This window comes from Dermacentor variabilis, chromosome 2 (genome assembly GCF_050947875.1).
Source record: "Dermacentor variabilis isolate Ectoservices chromosome 2, ASM5094787v1, whole genome shotgun sequence".
Taxonomy (NCBI): Eukaryota; Metazoa; Arthropoda; class Arachnida; order Ixodida; family Ixodidae; genus Dermacentor; species Dermacentor variabilis.
Window position 1 is genome coordinate 100,111,934 of NC_134569.1, and position 20,478 is coordinate 100,132,411.

Consider the following 20,478-nt stretch of genomic DNA (forward strand, 5'->3'; position numbering starts at 1 on the left):
TGTAGCTGATATAGATTACAGATGACACGTTGCAATAATTTTCTCCTTCATACTTGCTTTTGTTTGCATTATGCAATATTCGCGATGAAATCCTTCGCGAGAGGCCGGCTAAATGTCAAGTTGACCTCTATAGTACACGACAGCACGAGATGCCAAGATGGGGAAAACTTCCAGCTGTGTCCGTCCTGCAGCGAATCTAGTTAGGCGTCCGTTTCACACAAATATTGTATTTGTTTATACAACATTACTCATCCAATTTCCTCCGAGAACCGCTTTGCTGTATTAATCGTTTAGAAAATGTTCGTGATGTGCTGCTGGCTGGAAATGCTAAATGAAATTCGATGGATGCACCACACAGCAATTGAATGCCACACCTGGCGCAGCCGCACGAAAGAAGAGCACATGTGCACAGAGTGAGACAGCAATGCCAAAGGGAAAAAGTCAATTCAATAATTACCGTTCAACTTGTCTTAGCACTTTTATTTACAGACAATCAAAAATTGTAACACTGCTGGGCACTCCTGCACGACTTATTGTGCATTATTTAAATTAAAGAACAGGTTATTTCATTCAAATTGCTTGGGATTCTATCAATTGAGCCACAATCTGAAATGTTGGATCACCAGGATGCAAGGACGTGCACAGTGTGTTGAACCTCCACAAGCCATCTGTAATGTCTGGGAAAATACAACTGCATGAGCCTGATTCAGCTGCATTTCATTCACAACTTGTAAAGTGGACAGTCCACACTGTCACCCATTTCCACATAGATTGTTTTCTCCTGGGAGTAGGCTTGCAGTGCTGCGAGGCCATTTTCTCGTCCGTATCCCGACATCTTGTACCCTCCAAAGGGCACCTCTGGTGGGAACACATTGTAGTTGTTTATCCAGACGATGCCTGCTTGAAGCTTATTTGCTACTCGGTGGGCTCTCCTCAGGTCTCTGGAAAAGAAATTCAGACAGCCATGATTAATTAAGGCAGCCAAAAATATGCTATAGATGAATTCCTTTCACCTTTAGCCTTAATGCCAGACACGTACTGTCCTGTGCAAAAGTATTGCTTAGGATTTTTCAAACTGATTGGGCATCCCTGGAAAAAATAGCTGCTGATTCTTGTTTAAGGTGTACTTGCATACCCAAAGAACGTCAAGTAGAAAGAATTATGTCATCTTTGCTAGCTGATGAAAAAAGTCAGAAATAGAAGGGGCGTACATTAGGTGTCTTACGGGTGTGTGTGGTACATTTTTTTGCACTTGGTATGTTGCACAATTTATGTTGAAATTATGTGGGTGAAAAACCGACATAATTGATTTCCAGCCTACCAAGCATGCAAATATTGTTTGCATGCTCATAAGCAATTGTGAATCGATAGTTCTGTACCTCTTACTGCTCCACATCATTTCATCAGCGGTAACCATGAATATGCTACATTGCAAACCTCATATTGTCACAATAACTGCCGCGTTATCTGTAACTTGCATTGCAAGCTGCATAATCCGACAGATGACCACTGCCAAAATCGGTATTTCACATCAGGTGGCATAAGTTTGCTAGAATAGACAACTTACTTATGACTTCAGGTTTTTCATCTGTGTGCCTACAACTGCCAACCTATGACAACATAACTGAGACAAATGGTAATGACCTTCTACAGCCACTCACTTAGTCATGACGCCAGCAGCCAGTCCAAAGAGGCTGCCATTGGCTCGGCGCAGAGCTTCTTCCTCGGTCTCAAATGCCGAGACGCTGACTACTGCGCCAAACACCTCCTCTTGCATGACTCTCATGCTGTCGGTGCAGTCGGCTAGCACACAGGGGCTGAGGTAGAAACCGCCAGATAGGTCTGGGTTGGCAGGAGTCACCCGCTCTCCACCACACAGCACACGTGCTCCCTTTTCGCATTTTGAGGGGAGGAGGAAGAAGACAATGCAAGCAATGTGATATGACAAGAAGCGGACATACTCAAATACAGTACCCTGAGAGAATTTACAGAATGTGCAGCTGTGAAATATGCTGCAAGTTCTGTGCTAAATGGGCAAAGCAACACTATGCATGCGTTGAATAACTTGCCCACGTGTTTAGATGATCCTATCATGAACATCTGAGCCAAACAGTGTGTGTCTACAGTTGCAAAAGGTGTACAGTATAGTCCACTGTTAAAGGAGCTGTAAGGCCGCATGCTTGCTTCATATGTTTTCACAGTGTTGTTAGTTGCTCACGTATTATGCATAAAGGGCAGAAGTCCACTCCATCGCATGCCTCGGCGGCACTAGCTTGGATTTTCTTTTTGTTTCAGAGTACTCAGAAAAACCAGCGTGGTGTCGAGTGATGAATCACAGTGCACGCTATGGAGGTGCTGAACGGATGCGAAGAACAGGTTCGGAAAACATGGTCTTGTAGACACCATGTTTAGATTTCGCCAATGGTCATTATTTGGGCAAACCTCAAGTGACACTGGCATTTGCAGCTGGGGTGCCGTCTCCCAAAATCTTTGCTGGCTAGAGACGTTGCCGAGGTTTGAAATGGGCTGGCAATAAATTGTATGTGCCTAGCGTTTCTTGCTAAAGCCTTGACTGATATTTTCAGCCACAGGAATGCAACCCGTCCCTACGGGTTGTGGGCTAACAAACTTGGCAATTCCATTGGCAATTGCATTGGATAATGGGCCAACAGTGCTACCGTCCTTTTTCTTTGTCTGTTTGACCTATATTAATCTGGACAATATCCTGTGCCTCAGTCTGGACTGAAATCAGTATTGCCGATAGATTATTGAGGCTCCGTACAATGTACATTAAAGTGAGTCTGGCTGCAATCAGATTGGCTGATTGACCATCAAGGCACTGTACAGTAGTCTGGGCTCTAACAGTCGTTGAGACAGTCAAATAGTGAGTCACTGCTTCCTCTATTGTTCAAGTTCTAATTCATTTGCTTTACCTGATACGTGTTTACATAGAAACCTTTACCTATAAACATTTCTTGACCACCTGGTCAACATCACTTCCTGTCTGTGTTTGATCATCACTGCCGATCATCATCCGAGAAACTTCACATTCTAATGAAGAGTGGAGAAGCGACAACAGACATAAAACCTTACTGGTGCCACATGACGACAAGCAACTATTAGGCCTTCGGTAAGCCAGGCACAAGGCATCGGAGGGCCACCAGCCAATTCCACAAGCGTTGAAAATTATCTGGACCAGGATGTCAGGCAAGCGCCACCAGCAGCAACGAGTGAGCAGAATTTTCGAGTTTTGTTCCAGTTGGCATGGAAATTGTTCAGCGAGGTTAACCAAGTTTACGCATAGAATGGCAAGCGGGATGGAGGATAATGTAAACTTTGATATTACATCTGATAAAAAGAGAGGATCAGAGATGGCAGGAACTGCAGAGCTCTGGAAAGACCAAATCTGAGACGTAGGGCACGGTGTAATTGTTACTGAGACGCAAGGAGCTCCGTCACATCCATGTAGGCTAGATCCAGAGGCTATGGCGGTGCGAGGCCTGGAAATGGAAAAGGTGCGCCTGCAGCTTGAGTGCATCGCTCTATGAAGAGTGGAGCTCAAGCAGTTCACCTCTGGTGTCGGAAAGAAGCGATCACTGCCATACCGGCACCAATGAAATATTGCAATGTACTAAAGTCTTGAAGCCATACCGGTCGCTGTGTGATGCAGACGTTTCAATGTGGTTTGATGATTTGATGAGCCATGTACATCTGATTATGCCTGTGCTGACTGTGCAGGTCCGTTATCTGTTGCTTAGCCTCAGTGAAGAGGAATGCTCAGATTACAAGACTGTAAAGATGGCAGTTTTAAATGAACTCAAGCTCATGCCAACTGAACACTTTGGGATGTTTGAAATGGCATAAAAGAGAAAGAATTAAACTTCGGTTCAGCTCGTGTCTTGTGTTAGAACTTATTTCACCAACTGTATTCAATCTTGAAATGCAAACGCAAGAGGAGCCATGATGGAGCTTATGGTCACTGGCTGAATGAAAGCTATTCTGGGCTCAGAGGGCCTTGAATATGCTATTTTGCATGTTCCTTTGCAAGAGGACAAAGACTGCTGGAGATTTTTGAGCAAGCAATGAGGGGAAGGACGAGCAGCCGGCTTTGAGGCACCACCTGAGAAACTGCCTCATCCACCAAAGACCAGTTTAAAGAGTCACATATATAGTGAACAGGGTCACTCAGCTAGGGGCTGCCCTCAAGCATTAGGTAAAGATTTGCAGGAGACTTGGTCGACTGTACCAAAACAGAGGGTACACAATGTTGCCATAGTAAGTGAAGAACCATCATTGCCAAAATAAAAAAAAGCGATACTGAGCACTACGGTAAATGTCCTCAAGAAAAATGCTAACTCAAGCAGATCAAAGCCTGACCCTATCCTGATAGTGTCAGGCAATATAGAAGTGGAAGCTGTGCTGGACACAGGTAGTGAGATAACAGCCATCCATGAAGGGATATTGCCAGTTGCTTTGAGAGAGCCGTTGGGAACAGTAAGACTTGATTGACACTTGGAAACCATTACAGCCAACCTGGCTGTGCTACCCATAGGTATAAATCCCCAGAGGGCTCTGAAACAAATGCAAAAGATCACTTTAGTGCATGCAGTTACTGACGGGCTAGCAGAGGGAATAGACTGTCTGCTATCGAAAGAGTACTGCGAAATACTGAGGTCACAGAAAAAGGGTGAGCTTGTGCAAGAAAGCAATCCTTGTGTTTTCAGTCCAGTGAGGGTTTGATTGCCGAAACAGTTGACAACATTGTGCTTGGTTGCAAGGTTAACTGTGAAGAAAAGGCAGATGAGATCCCAAAATCACAAGAGGATAGTTTAATACAAGATGTCGTTGAGGTGGCTAGTCAGTGAAAGGAATTTTTAATGCCGATGCAGTGTCAGGCTCACCAATCGTTGATGAGCACCAAAGCAGAAAAAATAATAAGAGGGAGAGAGAGAGATGCTAGCTGGGACAAACATGACTGTTCCTGTTCACCCGATAGTGTGTCCAAAACTGTGAAGCCTCACCTGTTAGTTCTCACCTGTTAGTTGTTTTGTATAAGAAAATTGTTTTTCTTTGTTGTCAATGCTCATTTCAGTTTCGCGAGCATCTAAATTAGGCAGCATATGTTTCTTTTCATTGACCGAACTCGATTGAAATGGAGACTGAAATAAATTGTTCTTGATTCCTGAAGAGTCTAGACGGTTGTGCAATGCATTGCATGCATTGCACAACCCATCCCTGTGGGTTGTGGCCCACCAAACTTCTGACTCTCATTGGCAACTGCATATGAAGGATGGGCCAGCAGCGCTTCTGCCCTTTTTATTTGCCTGTTTCAGCTGTATTAATCTGGAAAATATTCTGTCCCTCAGTCTGGGCTGAAATGAAACGTACAATGTACGTTAAAGAAGTCTGCGCTGTAATCAGATTTGCTGATTGATCAGCGAGGCACAGGGCTCTAACAGTCATTGAGGCAGTCAAATAGTGAGACACTACTTGTGCTATTGTTTAAGTTGCCATTTACTTGCTTAACCTGACATTTATATATATAGAAACCTTTACTTATCAACATTTCTTGACCACTTGGTCAACAACATCACTTCCTGTCTGTGTTTGATCATCACTGCCGATCATCATCTGAGAAACTTCACATTCTAACGAAGCATGAAGAAGCAAGAACAGCAATGAACATAAAATTATACTGGGACCCTGAAACACCTTTTTAACATGATAAGAATAGTTGCTAATCTGTCGTAGAGGCTCCTGTGAGCATGTGAGCCAAATATTATTGCATTGCATGCAGTAGGGAGTTTACAATCTCCTGTTGAAAACAGCAAAATAGTGCTTGCTCTCGCTTCCGCGATGTCATGCAGCGTCATCGCAGGCAGCTGGACACAGAACTACTGGCTGATTTTGTGATCGTGAGAGCATTCTTAGTAATACATAATTGCCGATTTTGAGTTAATTAAATGAAGTATACATATGTCTGCGATCTCAAAAAAAGAAAAATTATTTAATCTTTGCACGGCTGGACTACACGCGACAGTCGCACGTAGCCGAGTCTGCTGCGTGTGACTTGAGATAGCAGCGGTGTGCTGCGTGGTATAGTCTACCGCGGCTGCCATGGGCTGCCGTGACGAGCCCTCTCGCCGCTGGGACACTAAACTTTTGGGTGGGGATTTGCCCGATTGACTTCTCCCCTGTGTAGCTTCCAGCATGCTAGCGGAGGCGAAAAGAGATCGAAAGCCCCGTATGGGTGCAATAACTCCAATTATTGTTGAAAAATTTGAAAAAGTTTTGTGGCATGAGATTCGTGAGACAACGTCCTTTAATAGCGAGGCCATATTATGAGTGGGTAGAAAAGTGTTTCAGGGAACCTTTATGTGGAACAAATGGTTAGTATTCTGCCATCAATCATAGGCGAATTTTTATGTATAAATGAAAGTCCAATTGATTGTATCAGCACTTCTTTTGATAAAGGTAAGGAAATTTCTAAGTTACATTGGCTTTATTATTGGCTAAGTGTTCCCTTTAACTGTCGACAATACAGTACAGCCTCATTCAACATAGTGACTTGTTTTTTTACCAGGGTTGTTTGAAATTCACATTCACAACATGGCATAATGATGGTGTTTTAAACACAGTTACTAGACCGACCCTTTTGAAAGTAATGGTCAGTGAGTATCAAATCGCAAATGCCAGAGGCCACGCTAGTTCATAGGAGAAAGCGAATAAAATGAGTGGCAAATCAAATGAATGCAAAAAACGTATGGTAGGTATGAGTGGTGGCACTTGTTCTCTGCGTGGAAGCAACACAATCTGCAGCCACTTTGATGTAAAAAGAGGGCCTTTCTTTTGGAGCTGACTGGACAGAGAGACCCAGCTAAATGAATACTTTGGTGCTTCAATTGAACATAGACCTGAATTTCAAAGCGCTCCAGAGCACTTGGAAACCACTAGCAGAATACACCAGCAATGATAGCTGAAAAAAAAAAAAAAAAAAAAAACCAGAGGGTAGAAGCAGCGTGACAAGAGTGTTGAATATACATCTTAGCACAATGGTGCGACATTCCCATTTTCATAATTCCTACTGCAGTCAATGCCATGCTGTCTTGCCTACATAGAACGAGGCTCACCATACCCCTCCACTCTGCATGCTGAGCTTTCGTATCGGCATGGCACCAAGACTGAGGAGTGCTGGGCACGGCCCCGCCATTACGCAATCTCAGAAACCATAATACTGGCGCAACAGTGTCATTTTCCACCACCTGATGGCACCTTATCACCGATAAGAGTTCTGTTTTTGTGTCTGCCAGACTCACTGCTTTGTCATGATGTTTAAAGAAATCTAGCGGACAGTCACAGTGTTTATCTTCTTCAGGCATGATGTGCACAACAGTGCACACCCAGATAGTGCATCAAAAGCAAGAGCTCCAATGAAAATAATTATATTTAAAATGTGTCGTATACTTCTTAAAACACTTCTGATCGGACCTGTGCTGCAAGTTTGAATGATGTGTTAAGTGTGTAAAACGAGTTGAGAGAAATAACGCTGGGTGTTTACTCTCAGTGTCGGAACATTGTCATATAGCGTGTTCACTTCTTTCCTTGATTTTAATGTTCTTTTTTTTTTTCGTCAGACAAATTCTTCAAGTGGTGGGATAGGTGCTCTAAGTATTCTAGGCATGAAATAGTTGATGTTCTCATATCCGACATTCCTGTAGAGAGTCCGTGAATGGACTCTACATTCGGAAAATTTGACATACCCACTGAACAACTGACAATTCTTAATTCAATTTGCAGTTGTTTTTCCTTTTGAATATGCAAAAAATAGGGTTAAGCAAAATTTTTAATGGATAGAATTGACAACTAAAGATTTTACAAGTGCAAAAAACCGTGTGTAAAAGTGGTAGGGATTTCAGTAAATAAGTAAGGGAAGAGCAGGTAGTCTTTTGAACAAAACTGTAGCCTCTTTGCTAGTAGTACTACAAAATTATATTTGCTTCAAGTGTTCTAGACTATACTGTCTAGTGACTCCCCACATTTATTCACCATGTTCAAAAAAGACAGCAGGACTAAAAAAATAAAAAGAATGACAGGACATATTATTACCATGCATATCCTGCTGTGCACTACTGTGTCAATCATGTTCAGAACAACTTGCCAACTGACCAGGACGCAGTAGAGCACAGTCACCTGAAGATGATTATATACCAACTTTTCCACGTTTCAGTTCTTTTGCTGTGACAATCGGCACTACACGAGCAAGTGTGAATAGCTGCAGCCTTGCCCATCTCTCATTTCCCACACTCAGAAATGAGCTGTCCAGAACTGGAAATCAAAGGCAAATGGAATAATCATTACGCATCACTCCTAGAGCCTCATCGGAGATGCAAAACCCTGCATTGTGGATGTACCTCCTTTTTAGCGCCTTCGATGTAGGACTGGACCAGTGCTGCATGCTCGGCGCTGATGGTTGCACCCACAGTGGTCTCTGGGTCAGAGGGGTCACCAATTTTGAGCTTCTTGGTTGCCTTTACCAGCTGATCCAGAAACTCTTCCAGCAGTGGCTTTTCTACGAAGACCCGGGTGCAATTGCTGCACACCTGCAGTGCGAGGAAGGTGTGCAGGTGCCTCAGATGCCAACAGACTCTTTTCCAAAATTAGTCAAGAGACATGCAGGCACAAATAAAGTTGGCTCCAATCCAATCAAGAGACATGGTGCAAGAAAATGAAATTCTCAAGTGCCAAGATGATTTGATTAAAATTGACAGACATATTTGGACTATCGTTACAAGCCTCTTGGTCAAATTTCATTTCTCACTCAGTTTTCAGAAAATGCTGTGTCTGGTACAGGCATTCAGTTACCGTGCCTGCTTCAACAACCATAGTTTTAGAAATGAAAAGATGGCTTTGTGCCTGCTTCAACAACCATGGTTTTAGAAATGAAAAGATGGCTTCCTATGTTTATGCCTTGGTAAGCTTAAGTAGGGCCCGGTGTGCACAAGTTGAGAGTTATATTTTTATATTTGTTTAGACTAGTAGGGCCCGGTGTGCACAAGTTGAGAGTTATATTTTTATATTTGTTTAGACTTCTGTCAACCAAAGGACCAGGCAGGATTCCGTAAAGGCTACTCAACAATAGACCATATTCACACTATCAATCAAGTGATAGAGAAATGTGCAGAATATAACCAACCCTTATATATAGCTTTCATTGATTACGAGAAAGCGTTTGATTCAGTCGAAACCTCAGCAGTCATGGAGGCATTACGGAATCAGGGTGTAGATGAGCCATATGTAAAAATACTGGAAGATATCTATAGCGGCTCCACAGCCACCGTAGTCCTCCATAAAGCAAGCAACAAAATCCCAATAAAGAAAGGCGTCAGGCAGGGAGATACAATATCTCCAATGCTATTCACAGCGTGTTTACAGGAGGTATTCAGAGACCTGGATTGGAAAGAATTGGGGATAAAAGTTAATGGAGAATACCTTAGTAACTTGCGATTCGCTGATGATATTGCCTTGCTTAGTAACTCAGGGGACCAACTGCAATGCATGCTCACTGACCTGGAGAGGCAAAGCAAAAGAGTGGGTCTAAAAATTAATCTGCAGAAAACTAAAGTAATGCTTAACAGTCTCGGGAGAGAACAGCAATTTACAATAGGCAGCGAGGCACTGGAAGTCGTAAGGGAATACATCTACTTAGGGCAGGTAGTGACGGCGGATCCGGATCATGAGACGGAAATAATCAGAAGAATAAGAATGGGCTGGGGTGCGTTTGGCAGGCATTCCCAAATCATGAACAGCAGGTTGCCATTATCCCTCAAGAGAAAAGTATATAATAGCTGTGTCTTACCAGTACTCACCTACGGGGCAGAAACCTGGAGGCTTACTAAAAGGGTTCTACTCAAATTGAGGACGACACAACGAGCTATGGAAAGAAGAATGATAGGTGTAACGTTAAGGGATAAGAAAAGAGCAGATTGGGTGAGGGAACAAACGCGAGTTAATGGCATCTTAGTTGAAATCAAGGAAAAGAAATGGGCATGGGCAGGACATGTAATGAGGAGGGAAGATAACCGATGGTCATTAAGGGTTACGGACTGGATCCCAAGGGAAGGGAAGCGTAGCAGGGGGCGGCAGAAGGTTAGGTGGGCGGATGAGATTAAGAAGTTTGCAGGGACGGCATGGCCACAATTAGTACATGACCGGGGTTGTTGGAGAAGTATGGGAGAGGCCTTTGCCCTGCAGTGGGCGTAACCAGGCTGATGATGATGATGATGATTTGTTTCTTTCGGCAAAGTAAACAATGATCCAAACGACGACATTACGTTTTCTTATATTCTAATGAGCCTAAGCAATTTCACTGTTTCATTATCAAAGAAACTAAAATGAAGAAATCTGAGCCAGAAAAAGCAATGCTCTAAGCTGGTCATGGTACAGAATTTTGTGACCAGGGCATCGGCGATCCAGGCATCGCATTACCAAGCTTCATAAGAGCAAGTGCAATGGTGAAAAGTCATGTGTAACACTTATTGGTTAGAATACTAATATAAAAACGTGAACACAGTAAAGGCACTACTTACACTGTACGATATTATAAGCATATTATTACACAATTTTATTTGTTCTTCATGCTCAGACAACAGAAGTGATTCACAAGTTTTGGCTGTATACTAAGCCATTGCGACAACTTGAATGGCAAGCTGAGCCATAAACGGAATTGCAGTTTATAGCTTCCTAAGAAAGCACAAGCTTAAAGAAACACTTGGAACAGGATAACACGAGCAAAGCCCACAAAACTGCATTTCCAAAAGATCCAAGCATCAAGCTGATTTAAGTTCTCAGGTTGTTGTAACATCATAGTCGTTAAGACAGTTGCATTAGCAAAGTAATAGTGCTCGATAATCAAAAATTGAAGAACTGCAAGCCTCATCTGAGATCCGAAGAATTATGTCGTTTCAATGTGTTCAGAGAAGACACTGAACACCTGGCCTCACACTGTCGCGCCCACCTGAAAAAGCTGGCGCTCAAAGATAAGCAAGCAACCAAAACTTACCTCCCCTTGTGTTAGAAAGTTGCCCAGCAACGTAGCCTTCACAGCTTCAGTGGGTGATGCATCAGCAAAGACAATTAGCGGGGACTTGCCCCCCAGCTCAAGGGTGCAGCGCTTCATTGAGTCAGCACAGCGGCGCATGATGGCCTGCCCAGTAGCTATGCTACCCGTGAAACTAACTTTGGCCACATCCTGGTGCTCGCACAACAGCTCACCTGTCTTGCCCTCGCCCTGCAACAAGCAATGCGGTAATAAGTTTATTAACCAGTGACATGATAGACGTCTGCTTCAAACTTCGACCCTGTCTCCCAATTTCATGGACTGAGCAGTTGTAGTAAGGGCCAGGACATAAACAGTTATCTTTAAAGGGACGCTAATGAGCAACGCTAAAAGTCTGAACTGGTAAAATATTCTTTTAAAGCTTTCTTTTTAATAATTTGGTGAGAAAATGTTGATAACTAGTGCAGAGACTAAATGCCAAACTTGCCGTTCTCAAATATTGCACCGAAAACTGTGCTGGTATACCAGTGAGATGTCACTGACTTCAAAGCGCTTCCTAAGGTTTGGGCCACTCTGACACAGTAAAGGTTCTCGAAATTTGTTAAGCAGAGTCTTTAGTTTCCCAATAATGCAGTGTTGTCCTTAAAGGGGCCCTGAACCACTCCTCGGGCTTGGTGAAATAACATAGTCCACGTGTAGCATATGCTGCTGTGAACATCACGGCCAAGTTTTGCTGTCATATGCAGTGTGTGGAGCTCTCAAGCAGAGCGTGACGTCACCTTTCTCTCTAACGCTTCCTTTTCAACAGAAGGCTTTGTCATCACTCTCTTCTAGATGCACTATTTTGTCATCAGACGCACTATTTAGTCGTTTCCTTAGATGGCTGCTATTGGCCGATAGCTAACATCAAGCTGCGGTCGGCTACATGGCGTAGATATTGCGGCTGCCATGGTGTGCCGCCACGAGTCCACTGGCTAAGCACACTGCGATTCGCTGAGGACAACTGCGTTTGCCTTATGTTCAGTGTGTCGTAGGCACCAAAGGCAGGAGTCGTGGTGTCTACGTTAACATCCAAAATAAAATTTGAACTGCGCGCCAAGGTGACATTTAGAAGGCAGAGCGTTGTGGGCATGCCCCACTGCGCCATAGCCTTCACAGTGCTTGGCATAGAAGAAAGAACAGAATCGCAGCGGAGGCCGTGTTTAATTGCCAATAACTCCGCTTCTGCTGAACACACCGAAGTACTTTTTGCGGCAAAGTATTTCTGAAACAGCCTATTTTCACTTCAAGTGTCTTTCTCCACTTCGATAAAAAGTGGTTCAGGATCCCTTTAACTGATAAGGCATACACTATCAAAATTAAGGATGCCATGGCAAGTTGGTGTGAGAACTTCAAGGTAGCAGCTCCAATAATCTTTTGCTGTGCCATCCTATAAATGACAGACTTCACTTTGCTTCCTCAAGCAATCCAAATTGAGAGGAGGCATGCTCCTTTCAATTGCAAGTTCCTTAGCGATTAACATTCACTTCAGTGCCAGTTTGAAAGTTCAACTGTCGTTGATTTCGATGGCTGTTCAGGGTGACCGTGTAAAGCGGGTATAAGTTATGTCATGGAACTGGAAGATTGACTGAAAGGTTTCGCAAGCATGAGCACTCTAGCAAGACTTAGTGTTCTGGCTTTAGTGACAATTTAAAATTTATTTCACAGTTTCACGCACGCATCTCGATTCCTACACTTGCATGTGCTGTAACCTATCTTGGTGAGAGTTGCATTTTCTTTATTGCAAATGCATAGTTTACTGATACAGTTTAACAAAATATTCATCTTTATTGTCCTTCTAACATGGCAAAGTGCATTGAACAGGTCATAAAAGAAGTAATTGGAAAAGCAGTTGAACGAAGGAACTGCTGGGTGCCTAACTACCTGCCATGCCTATAGCACCACTACAAGGGCTGCCATGTGGTATCATTTAGAACTGCATTCTCAAGGCGAGTGAAACAAAAACTACATTTCTTTTGCAATTTCATACACAAAGTGTGTTTTCCACACCAGTGCCCGGTGGCATACCTGGACAAGATTGACGACACTGTCAGGCAAACCGACATCGCGGCAGATCTCGGACAGCAGGATGGCTGACAGGGGTGTCAGGGGTGATGGCTTGAAGACAAAGGTGTTGCCGCAGACGAGCGCAGGTGCCATTTTCCAAGACATCACCTGGAATGGGTAGTTCCATGCACCAATGGCTGCCACCACACCAAGTGGCTCACGGCGCACCATGGCAAAGCTTCCTCCAGGCAGATCGAAGTGCTGACCTGGGCGACAAAGTGAAGGGCTGCAGAGGTCACATTGTTTGAGCACATGGAGTTGCCACTGAACAGATCAAGCATTTATTTTGCCTGAAGACAAATAAGGGCATTTTGTGATTGGCCATTGCCAGTGATTTTCATGTTATCACACCAATTGCAATCACAAATGGCAGATGCCCAAGGGCCACCTGATGAGGGAATGCTCTTATGCAAGAGAAGCTTACGAAATACAGACTGGTACACAGAAGAAATAATTTACAAGTTAGTCAAATGACATCAAAATTTCAGAAATGAAATTACAAGTTTACTGAAGCTGTAACGCATGAGTCTTTTGTAGCCGCAGTGCCAAGAAAGTAATAAATATCATACAATCACAACTTACTTTTTTTTTCCATCTAAGTTATGTTAATCATGCTTTAAGCTTCTTAAGAAAGGCTGTCTTTAAACAGTAGTATCGTAGCTTTCTTTCAAAGAAAACCTTTTTTAAAGCATAAGAATTTTATCTCTCCTTTTGCAATTTGTTTGTGAAGCCTACTGTATTAAGGTGCCGCTCACTTAACCCGTGCAAAAAAGTGTATAAAAATGAAACCAGTGATGTCTGCTCTTCCATGTGCCTTTCACAGAAACAAACAATGCCAATTGACACTCAGATCAACGATCCAATGCAGGCACAGGCTTCATGGTTGCTTAATTATTCAATTTCCCCTAAAACATTTATTTGAATAATGTAAAAAGAGATATTGACAAGTTAAAATTGAAACTGAAGCCAGTTCAGTATTTTACTTTGAGCTAATTGGTCATTCATGCCAAATGATAAAGAGTGGTGCACGATAACAATGACACAAGAATTGATGGGACTTTTGCAAATTGGGTGTGCATCCCCTCAGCAGACCAGTTTCATCCCATTCAAATCTGCTGTGCCAGCATCACCATGACTGTAGCCCACACTGCTTTCCCAGTGTGCATAGGGGAATGTTGAGGGAAATATTATTGTGGCTTTTTCCAGCGAATTATTACGTGACCTAGAACCCTAACACAGCTATAATTGCAGTCTTTTTGTTCTTACGACCCTGCCTCCTGCACACAGACAAAAAAAAAAGTACCATAGACTTCTTAGCATAGTTGCCTTTCAGAACACTAAGGACTGCAACCACTGGCACAGTTTGCAGCAATGGTGGCCACACTTCAACTAATGGCGAGATCTGTCCACTCATTATTTTGCCCCACCCTTCATCATTCAAATGCCAATCGTACCAGTCTCTAAGATATGCGTACAAGTGCATGTCCAAAAGTGGGCTAAGCATCCAAGAGCAACGTGTTGAATGCTTTGAGATGCGAAACTTAATATCAGTATTTATTATGACTGAACTCCTCACTCTCTACTGTTGGCAGCTGCAGCAGTGTAAGAATATAGGTACCTTTTATTGATGCTGCGATGCCACCATAGTACTCGAGCACGTCGGCACAGCCTTCAATGTCAACAAGAGCTTCCCATATGGGCTTCCCTGTGTCAATCATTTCAATCTCAGCAATTTCCTGCTGCCTTTCCTGTTGAAAAAGGACAGTGTAGGCATTAGATGTAGGCACTGGTCCTAACAATGTTTTATGTCCTTACAGTAGCAGTGCTGATTCTTGCATCACTTACTGTCAGTCTTTGCAACTAGCATTGTTTTTAAGAACTCATCACAAATATCATGTGACTTTATGTACGTACATAAATGCAACGCAAACACGCCGAAGAGTGCATACGATATAATGCTGGGCATAGATGGGCTAACCAATGACTACCAGTTGCTTTTTAATCTGGTATCGCAAGAAAACGCAAAAACGAAACAGATACACTTAAGTGAAGTCAAAGAATGTTCAACGTACTCTGACTTTTTGTGCGATGGCCGTGAGAAATTTTCCACGCTCCCCATGGGAGAGTGCTGACCACCGTTCAAATGCCTTCTTGGCTGCAGAAACTGCTTTGTCCACATCTTTCGGCCCGGAGGAGGATACGTGACACAGTACTTTGCCTGCAATACCACAAAGAGGGAGTCGCACCAAGCAAACTGGCACAGCAATTGTTTCTTTTGCGAGTGGATCTAAGCTAAAGCAGACACCTGAATTAAAAATATTTCGAGAGCTATCTATACTTTTCAAATATTTGGTGTACAAGCTTCCTAAACTCAGCTTTCAATAAGCAATGTATGCAGAGTACCTCAAATGAAGTTAGGGTATTGCATTCCGTCATACTTATTGAGAGCTAGGTCCTCGAATTATGACAGTGTTCGTTACCACGGTACATTTTAACACAGTAAGCAACTGTACCAATAAAACACATTCGTTTCGCTAGACAAATTAAAAAAACCGACATATCATTCACAAGTTTAAAGCCAACGAAAATAACTGCCAGCGCGCCCACGCTTCCCGAGCAACTGATTTCTGACCTGTCGCTGGTTGCAGTACCTTGATTTCCCCGACGGGATCGGCGGCGGCAACTTTCTTGCCAGCGATAAAGTTATGTGGCTCAACGTAGAGTGAGCGCTTGCTACAGCGCATGGTTTTCGCGAACATTTCACGTGTTTTACACGAACTGGGGCAGCCGAAGCACGACCGAGGGCATGACCGGTGCGATCGCCGCGATACAGATTAAATGGAAACCATGGCAACCATATATCTCACGCAAGACCAATGGCAAGACGCGCGATACGCGCAAGTGTCACTGCTTCTGTTAGTAGCGATTAAGCCCACAGAACACCGATAATGTTAAGCCCTATTCAAATAAAGGGCCACGGAAGACGTAAGTAAACTGGAATTCAGCACCAACAAACCGCTCAGACCAAACCAGGCGGGCTACCGCGTTTTTCAGTGCATCGACACCATCGCAATCCAGCATGCGATCCAACATAATCAAGTACCGTAGCCGTCACAAGTAAAAATTGAATTAAGAAAAATAATAAAAATATTTTCATTTTTGCATTAAGATGCTAATATTAAAATTATATTATATTGCACGATTGCGCTTATATATACACATATATATATGCGTTCGTTTGTGTAATTTTAATACAAGCTTGTCACGCACAGTTGACCGGCAAACATTTACAATGGGTTCGTGACTAGACTAGACGAAAGCCAAATACGCCTAGTGAATAAAAAAGGACGGTTGAAGGGGTTTGCAGGCACAGATCGACCACTCAGTTCGCTCGAAGAAGCGTTAACAAATTTACCTGCTTTACATTTGTCCGTTTGCTGTGTTAACGGAAGTGTTATGAACCCTACGGTAAGTCGTAATTGCTAGAGATGCCGCGGTAACAGAGCCGCATTCCCGTTCTTCGGTTGCGGGCTGTCAGTCAATGGAACCAGATATATTGTTGTTGTTTGCTTTTCAGGCCTGCAGGGATCAATTGAACCGACTCGTTAGTATCGAGAAGTACTTTCCTAATAGTTAACGGCGTTATTAAAGTAATACGCGGCTTAGCGTCGTGACTGGCGTGATTTTCGCAGCTCACCCTACTCATATACGTGCGTTCGATGTTTTTCTGTTTCGATGCTCTCTCGCAGGTCCTGATGAACGTGTCGCAGCATTCTGTCATGCAGTCCGTGGACAAGGAGAAGATATTCCAGTGGATAATTGAACTCTCCAATCCGGAGACGCGCGAAAACGCGCTTCTGGAATTGAGGTTAGTGATGCTGCCTGATTTTGGGGACTCGTTGTTTACAAGTGCATTCGAGCAACGCAACTCATTTTCATGAAAAAGTATTGATGCGCGCGCTTATGAAAACTGCAGGGATAGAAGCTGGCTGTATAATTATGCAATCGAAGTGCCCGTTATCGCTCGCGTTTTGTACTCTGGCCCGCAAGAGCTCATGCGCGGTGAATCCTGTGCCGCATCGGTTGAATGTACTGTACTAATTCTAAGCGCTCTTAAAGCTGACAAGATTTAGTGTGTTTTCGGGTCGTACATCACGGATGCCGCATAAATGTGCGCACGACATGCGAAAGTAACTCGCTCGCAATATTGCTGACCCTACTTATTACACTTTATTAGCGGGGTTAACAGGTACTGATATTTTTTTGTTTCGTTTTCGAAGTTTATTTGAGTGTAAGAACATTAGGTGCGTAATGATTTATGCGACAAAGCACCTCGTATTGTTAGATTTATTGTATCTTCTAGTTACGAAGCGTTTTGGGCCGTGATGTAGCATGCTCGTAGCAGTATTCCTGCTCTATATGTTTCGAGCAAAGTGCTCAGTGTCGCGAAAAAGCGAAATTTCTTTTGTGTAATTTCAGGGCACACTGCACACTTTTAGATGCATATCTGTGGATCACAGTTTTGTGGCTTCATCGTAGAGCTAGAAACTTCATCCTTTTTCTGGTTTACATCCATTGAAAGCCTGTGTGTGCTTATATGCAAAACAGTATGTATTGGATACCCTTTCAGGATGTCGAGGTAATGTCAGTGAAGAGTATCAATGCCAACCCTTGCTTGCAGGAATGCTGCATTCTGTTGCTGGACCGTAAATGTAAAGGGATGTATTGCAGAGAATAGCTGTGGAATTTAGTTTTCTTGGTCATTTAAAGGCTTCTGAAAGCTGCTAGGATGAGAATATAGCCACAGAGTCCACTATTGATGCTGAAAAGGCAGACACGTATTGACTAAACTCATTATCTAGCTTTCCAATTTCCTCTGAACTGTCTTTATGATTGACACCTGTTTTTATGTGGTAGAAAATATCATATTCACTTTCGGTCATGCTGAATGAATTTTTTCACCAATTTATCCAAGCATATTCCGAACCAAAATAAAAATTTTGAGGAATTGCGAGATAATAGTCTTGACACAGAAATAATTAACTCATTACATCATATACAGCGGCATATCTGAAAGATTTTAATATTCTTAAAACTTGCTTTATCTATTTGTAAAACTATGTATGTAACTATGTAAACTATGTATGTATGTAAACTATGTATGTAAATCTACTGTATTTTTTTTAAAACCTAAAGCGGCAGGCTTGTTCTCTCACTTGCGCGAGTAGAGTACAATCTCACTCTGTGTTGCAGGCTGCATCACATGGATGTTGCTTGAACAAGCTAACCACATGAGTAATTGCGTGTGTGTGCGTGTGTGTGTGTGTGTGTGTGTGTGTGTGTGTGTGTATGTAACGCACTTGACTATGAAAGTTGAGTGTATTTAAGGGGCTGTGACACGATCCTCTACTATGATCCTCTACTATGCTCAGTTTATTATTGTAACTAAGAGTGAAGAACCCAATATGTGTGTGGGGGAAGAAAAAAAACCCTGGGTTCTTGGCTACAATTTACTTCAAATTTTGAAAGTGCTCTGTGGTTTCCTACCACCGACGGTGACTGCCGTTTCGGCATGTCTTGTGTGAGGTCACCGCTCTGTTGCCTGTTCTGAAACAGTACACAACCACATCGGATGGCTTGCTCCATACCCAATGGCGCAGCGAGGGAGTTGTGGTTGATTTGTGCCCTCGGATCTGTCACATGTGCAGTAAAAGGAGCACAAACTAGGGAACACTTGCTGAAACTGTCTCGGGCTGCCTGCCAAGGCGCAAATGCAAAAAAAAAAAAAGAAAAACTCATGGCGACAGTGACATATTTCCAGTTCTTGCAATTGTTTGCGATGTATAAAAGCATGACTAACTTTCAGATTGGCTTATGTTACTCTGAGGGAGCCATAGCTGAAAGTGCAACTAATTTCATCACCAGTTAGTGTTGCCAGTACTCAACCATGATGTAAAAAAATTCAGACACAAATTTTCTGCTACATTGAATGCACTCAAATTTTGCCAGCTTGATGTGGGTTGTGTACAGTTTAACATACAATGCATAATTCAAGCTAAAAAATTTGTTGTCGGAGCCCTAATAAAAAACGGCAGCCTATGTTGTAATGGAATGTGCTCTATGATTGAAGTGTGGTGCTGCAAGGCTTTCAGTAAACAAGACAAACGCATCAGCTGAGAGCCTGTTTTATTGCTATGTGGCGTGTCCCATGTACATACTGCCTGCCATGTGTGCTCCATTCCAACCTTGGACTCTCTCTTTGGTTTTATAGAGCGCAGGTTCTAGTGTGAAGCAACCATTTCAGTAGAGGGCACACAAAACTGTGATGCCATGCCTGAACTTGCTAATTCTATCTGGTCTTGGGTTTAACTCCAGTTTGGTGGTTATAGCATTGCATATTGCTCCGAGGACACGTTTTAGTGGCGATTTATTCCGATTTACAAAACAGAAGTGCACCTGTGGCAGCTGACTACGGTAATGTTTCCTCAACTGGCGGCTTGTAATGTGTGACTAATTTGAGTGCTGCCTTTGACATGATGAATAGGAAAAGAACATTTTATTACTTTTAGCATTTGTGAATAAATTGTCCAATGGCGTTCTACATAATGCAGGCACTTGGAAAATGAGTGCTTCAGGGAATACAGCATCGCCCAAATTGCCCAGTTCACTATAAGATTGACATCATTCTTTGGCTGTGTGTTGTCACATGCAACTATTGTAGTGGGCCTTCACTTTAACATGTCACTTTTGTCTCAAGTGATTGAATGATAAAACAAATTTGGATGTGTTGGTACGTAACTGACGTTATAACAACACATTTTTAATTGTGGAAGACTACTGACTTAAAAGGAGGAAAGAGCAAGAGATTAATGTGTAATAAACCATTTTTTATTGATTCGATTTTATTAGTTCGAAATAATCAAAAATGAAAGTTGAATTTTTTTTGCTGAAAGCTTTGCTGTTCAGCTGCAATGGGACTATAGGTGGCTAAGCCACTTAATTCTACTTTCTAATTCTACTTTGTGGTACCTTTAGGCTTGAGCTGCACTATGTCTATGTTAAAATTATGTTTTCTGGTCATGGTTACATTACATAAGAAATAGCCGTGTGCATGCAACAACACTTATGCGTGTGTTGTGCGCAACTTTGTAGTTTTATCGTAATATCTTCTGCTCTGTTCATATGACCTGCTTAACATCTTCTGTTATGATGGGCAGTGTTCTGCTTTAAACAGGGACGAAATGCTGCTGATGATGCCTAGATGATGGTACTGTGCACAGACTGCTAAAGGGGTCCTGAACGACCCCTGGGGCTTG

General features: G+C 42.8%; 2 protein-coding genes across 4 annotated transcripts in view; one reads left to right on the forward strand and one right to left on the reverse strand.

Moving 5' to 3' along the window:
• Positions 1–453: 453 nt before the first annotated feature.
• On the reverse strand, positions 454–16,247 carry LOC142572393 (4-trimethylaminobutyraldehyde dehydrogenase A-like). Of its 2 annotated transcripts, none has more exons than XM_075681481.1 (8): positions 16,171–16,247; positions 15,235–15,380; positions 14,781–14,910; positions 13,124–13,368; positions 11,060–11,287; positions 8,412–8,600; positions 1,662–1,891; positions 454–941 (listed from the first exon to the last, which is right to left on the reverse strand). In XM_075681481.1, exons 1-8 carry the CDS (start codon positions 16,241–16,243, stop codon positions 722–724), a joined length of 1,461 nt encoding a protein of 486 aa, XP_075537596.1. In that variant the 5' UTR covers positions 16,244–16,247; the 3' UTR covers positions 454–721. The 2 variants fall into 2 exon arrangements, with proteins under 2 accessions (XP_075537596.1, XP_075537595.1); XM_075681480.1 differs by having other exon boundaries at positions 15,795–16,229.
• A 198-nt stretch (positions 16,248–16,445) lies between these two features.
• Rcd-1 (Required for cell differentiation 1) overlaps positions 16,446–20,478 on the forward strand; it is a 32,784-nt gene continuing 28,751 nt past the window's right edge. The window contains exons 1-3 of one of the 2 annotated variants that reach the window (XM_075681483.1): positions 16,446–16,630; positions 16,740–16,766; positions 16,912–17,030. In XM_075681483.1, coding sequence (XP_075537598.1) covers positions 16,619–16,630; positions 16,740–16,766; positions 16,912–17,030 — 158 coding nt within the window. In that variant the 5' untranslated portion in view covers positions 16,446–16,618. The remainder of the gene's footprint in view (positions 16,631–16,739; positions 16,767–16,911; positions 17,031–20,478) is intronic. The other variant, XM_075681484.1, reaches the window with a different exon arrangement.

Excerpts from the sequence above, each read along its gene's own strand:
- LOC142572393 (XM_075681480.1), bottom strand. The coding sequence starts at position 15,921 with ATGTTCGCGAAAACCATGCGCTGTAGCAAGCGCTCACTCTACGTTGAG. Across the intron at positions 13,369-14,780 it reads CATCGCAGCATCAATAAAAG|GTCAGCACTTCGATCTGCCT; the intron begins GTACCTATATTC and ends TTTGTCGCCCAG. Across the intron at positions 8,601-11,059 it reads ACTTTCTAACACAAGGGGAG|GTGTGCAGCAATTGCACCCG; the intron begins GTAAGTTTTGGT and ends CTCGCACTGCAG.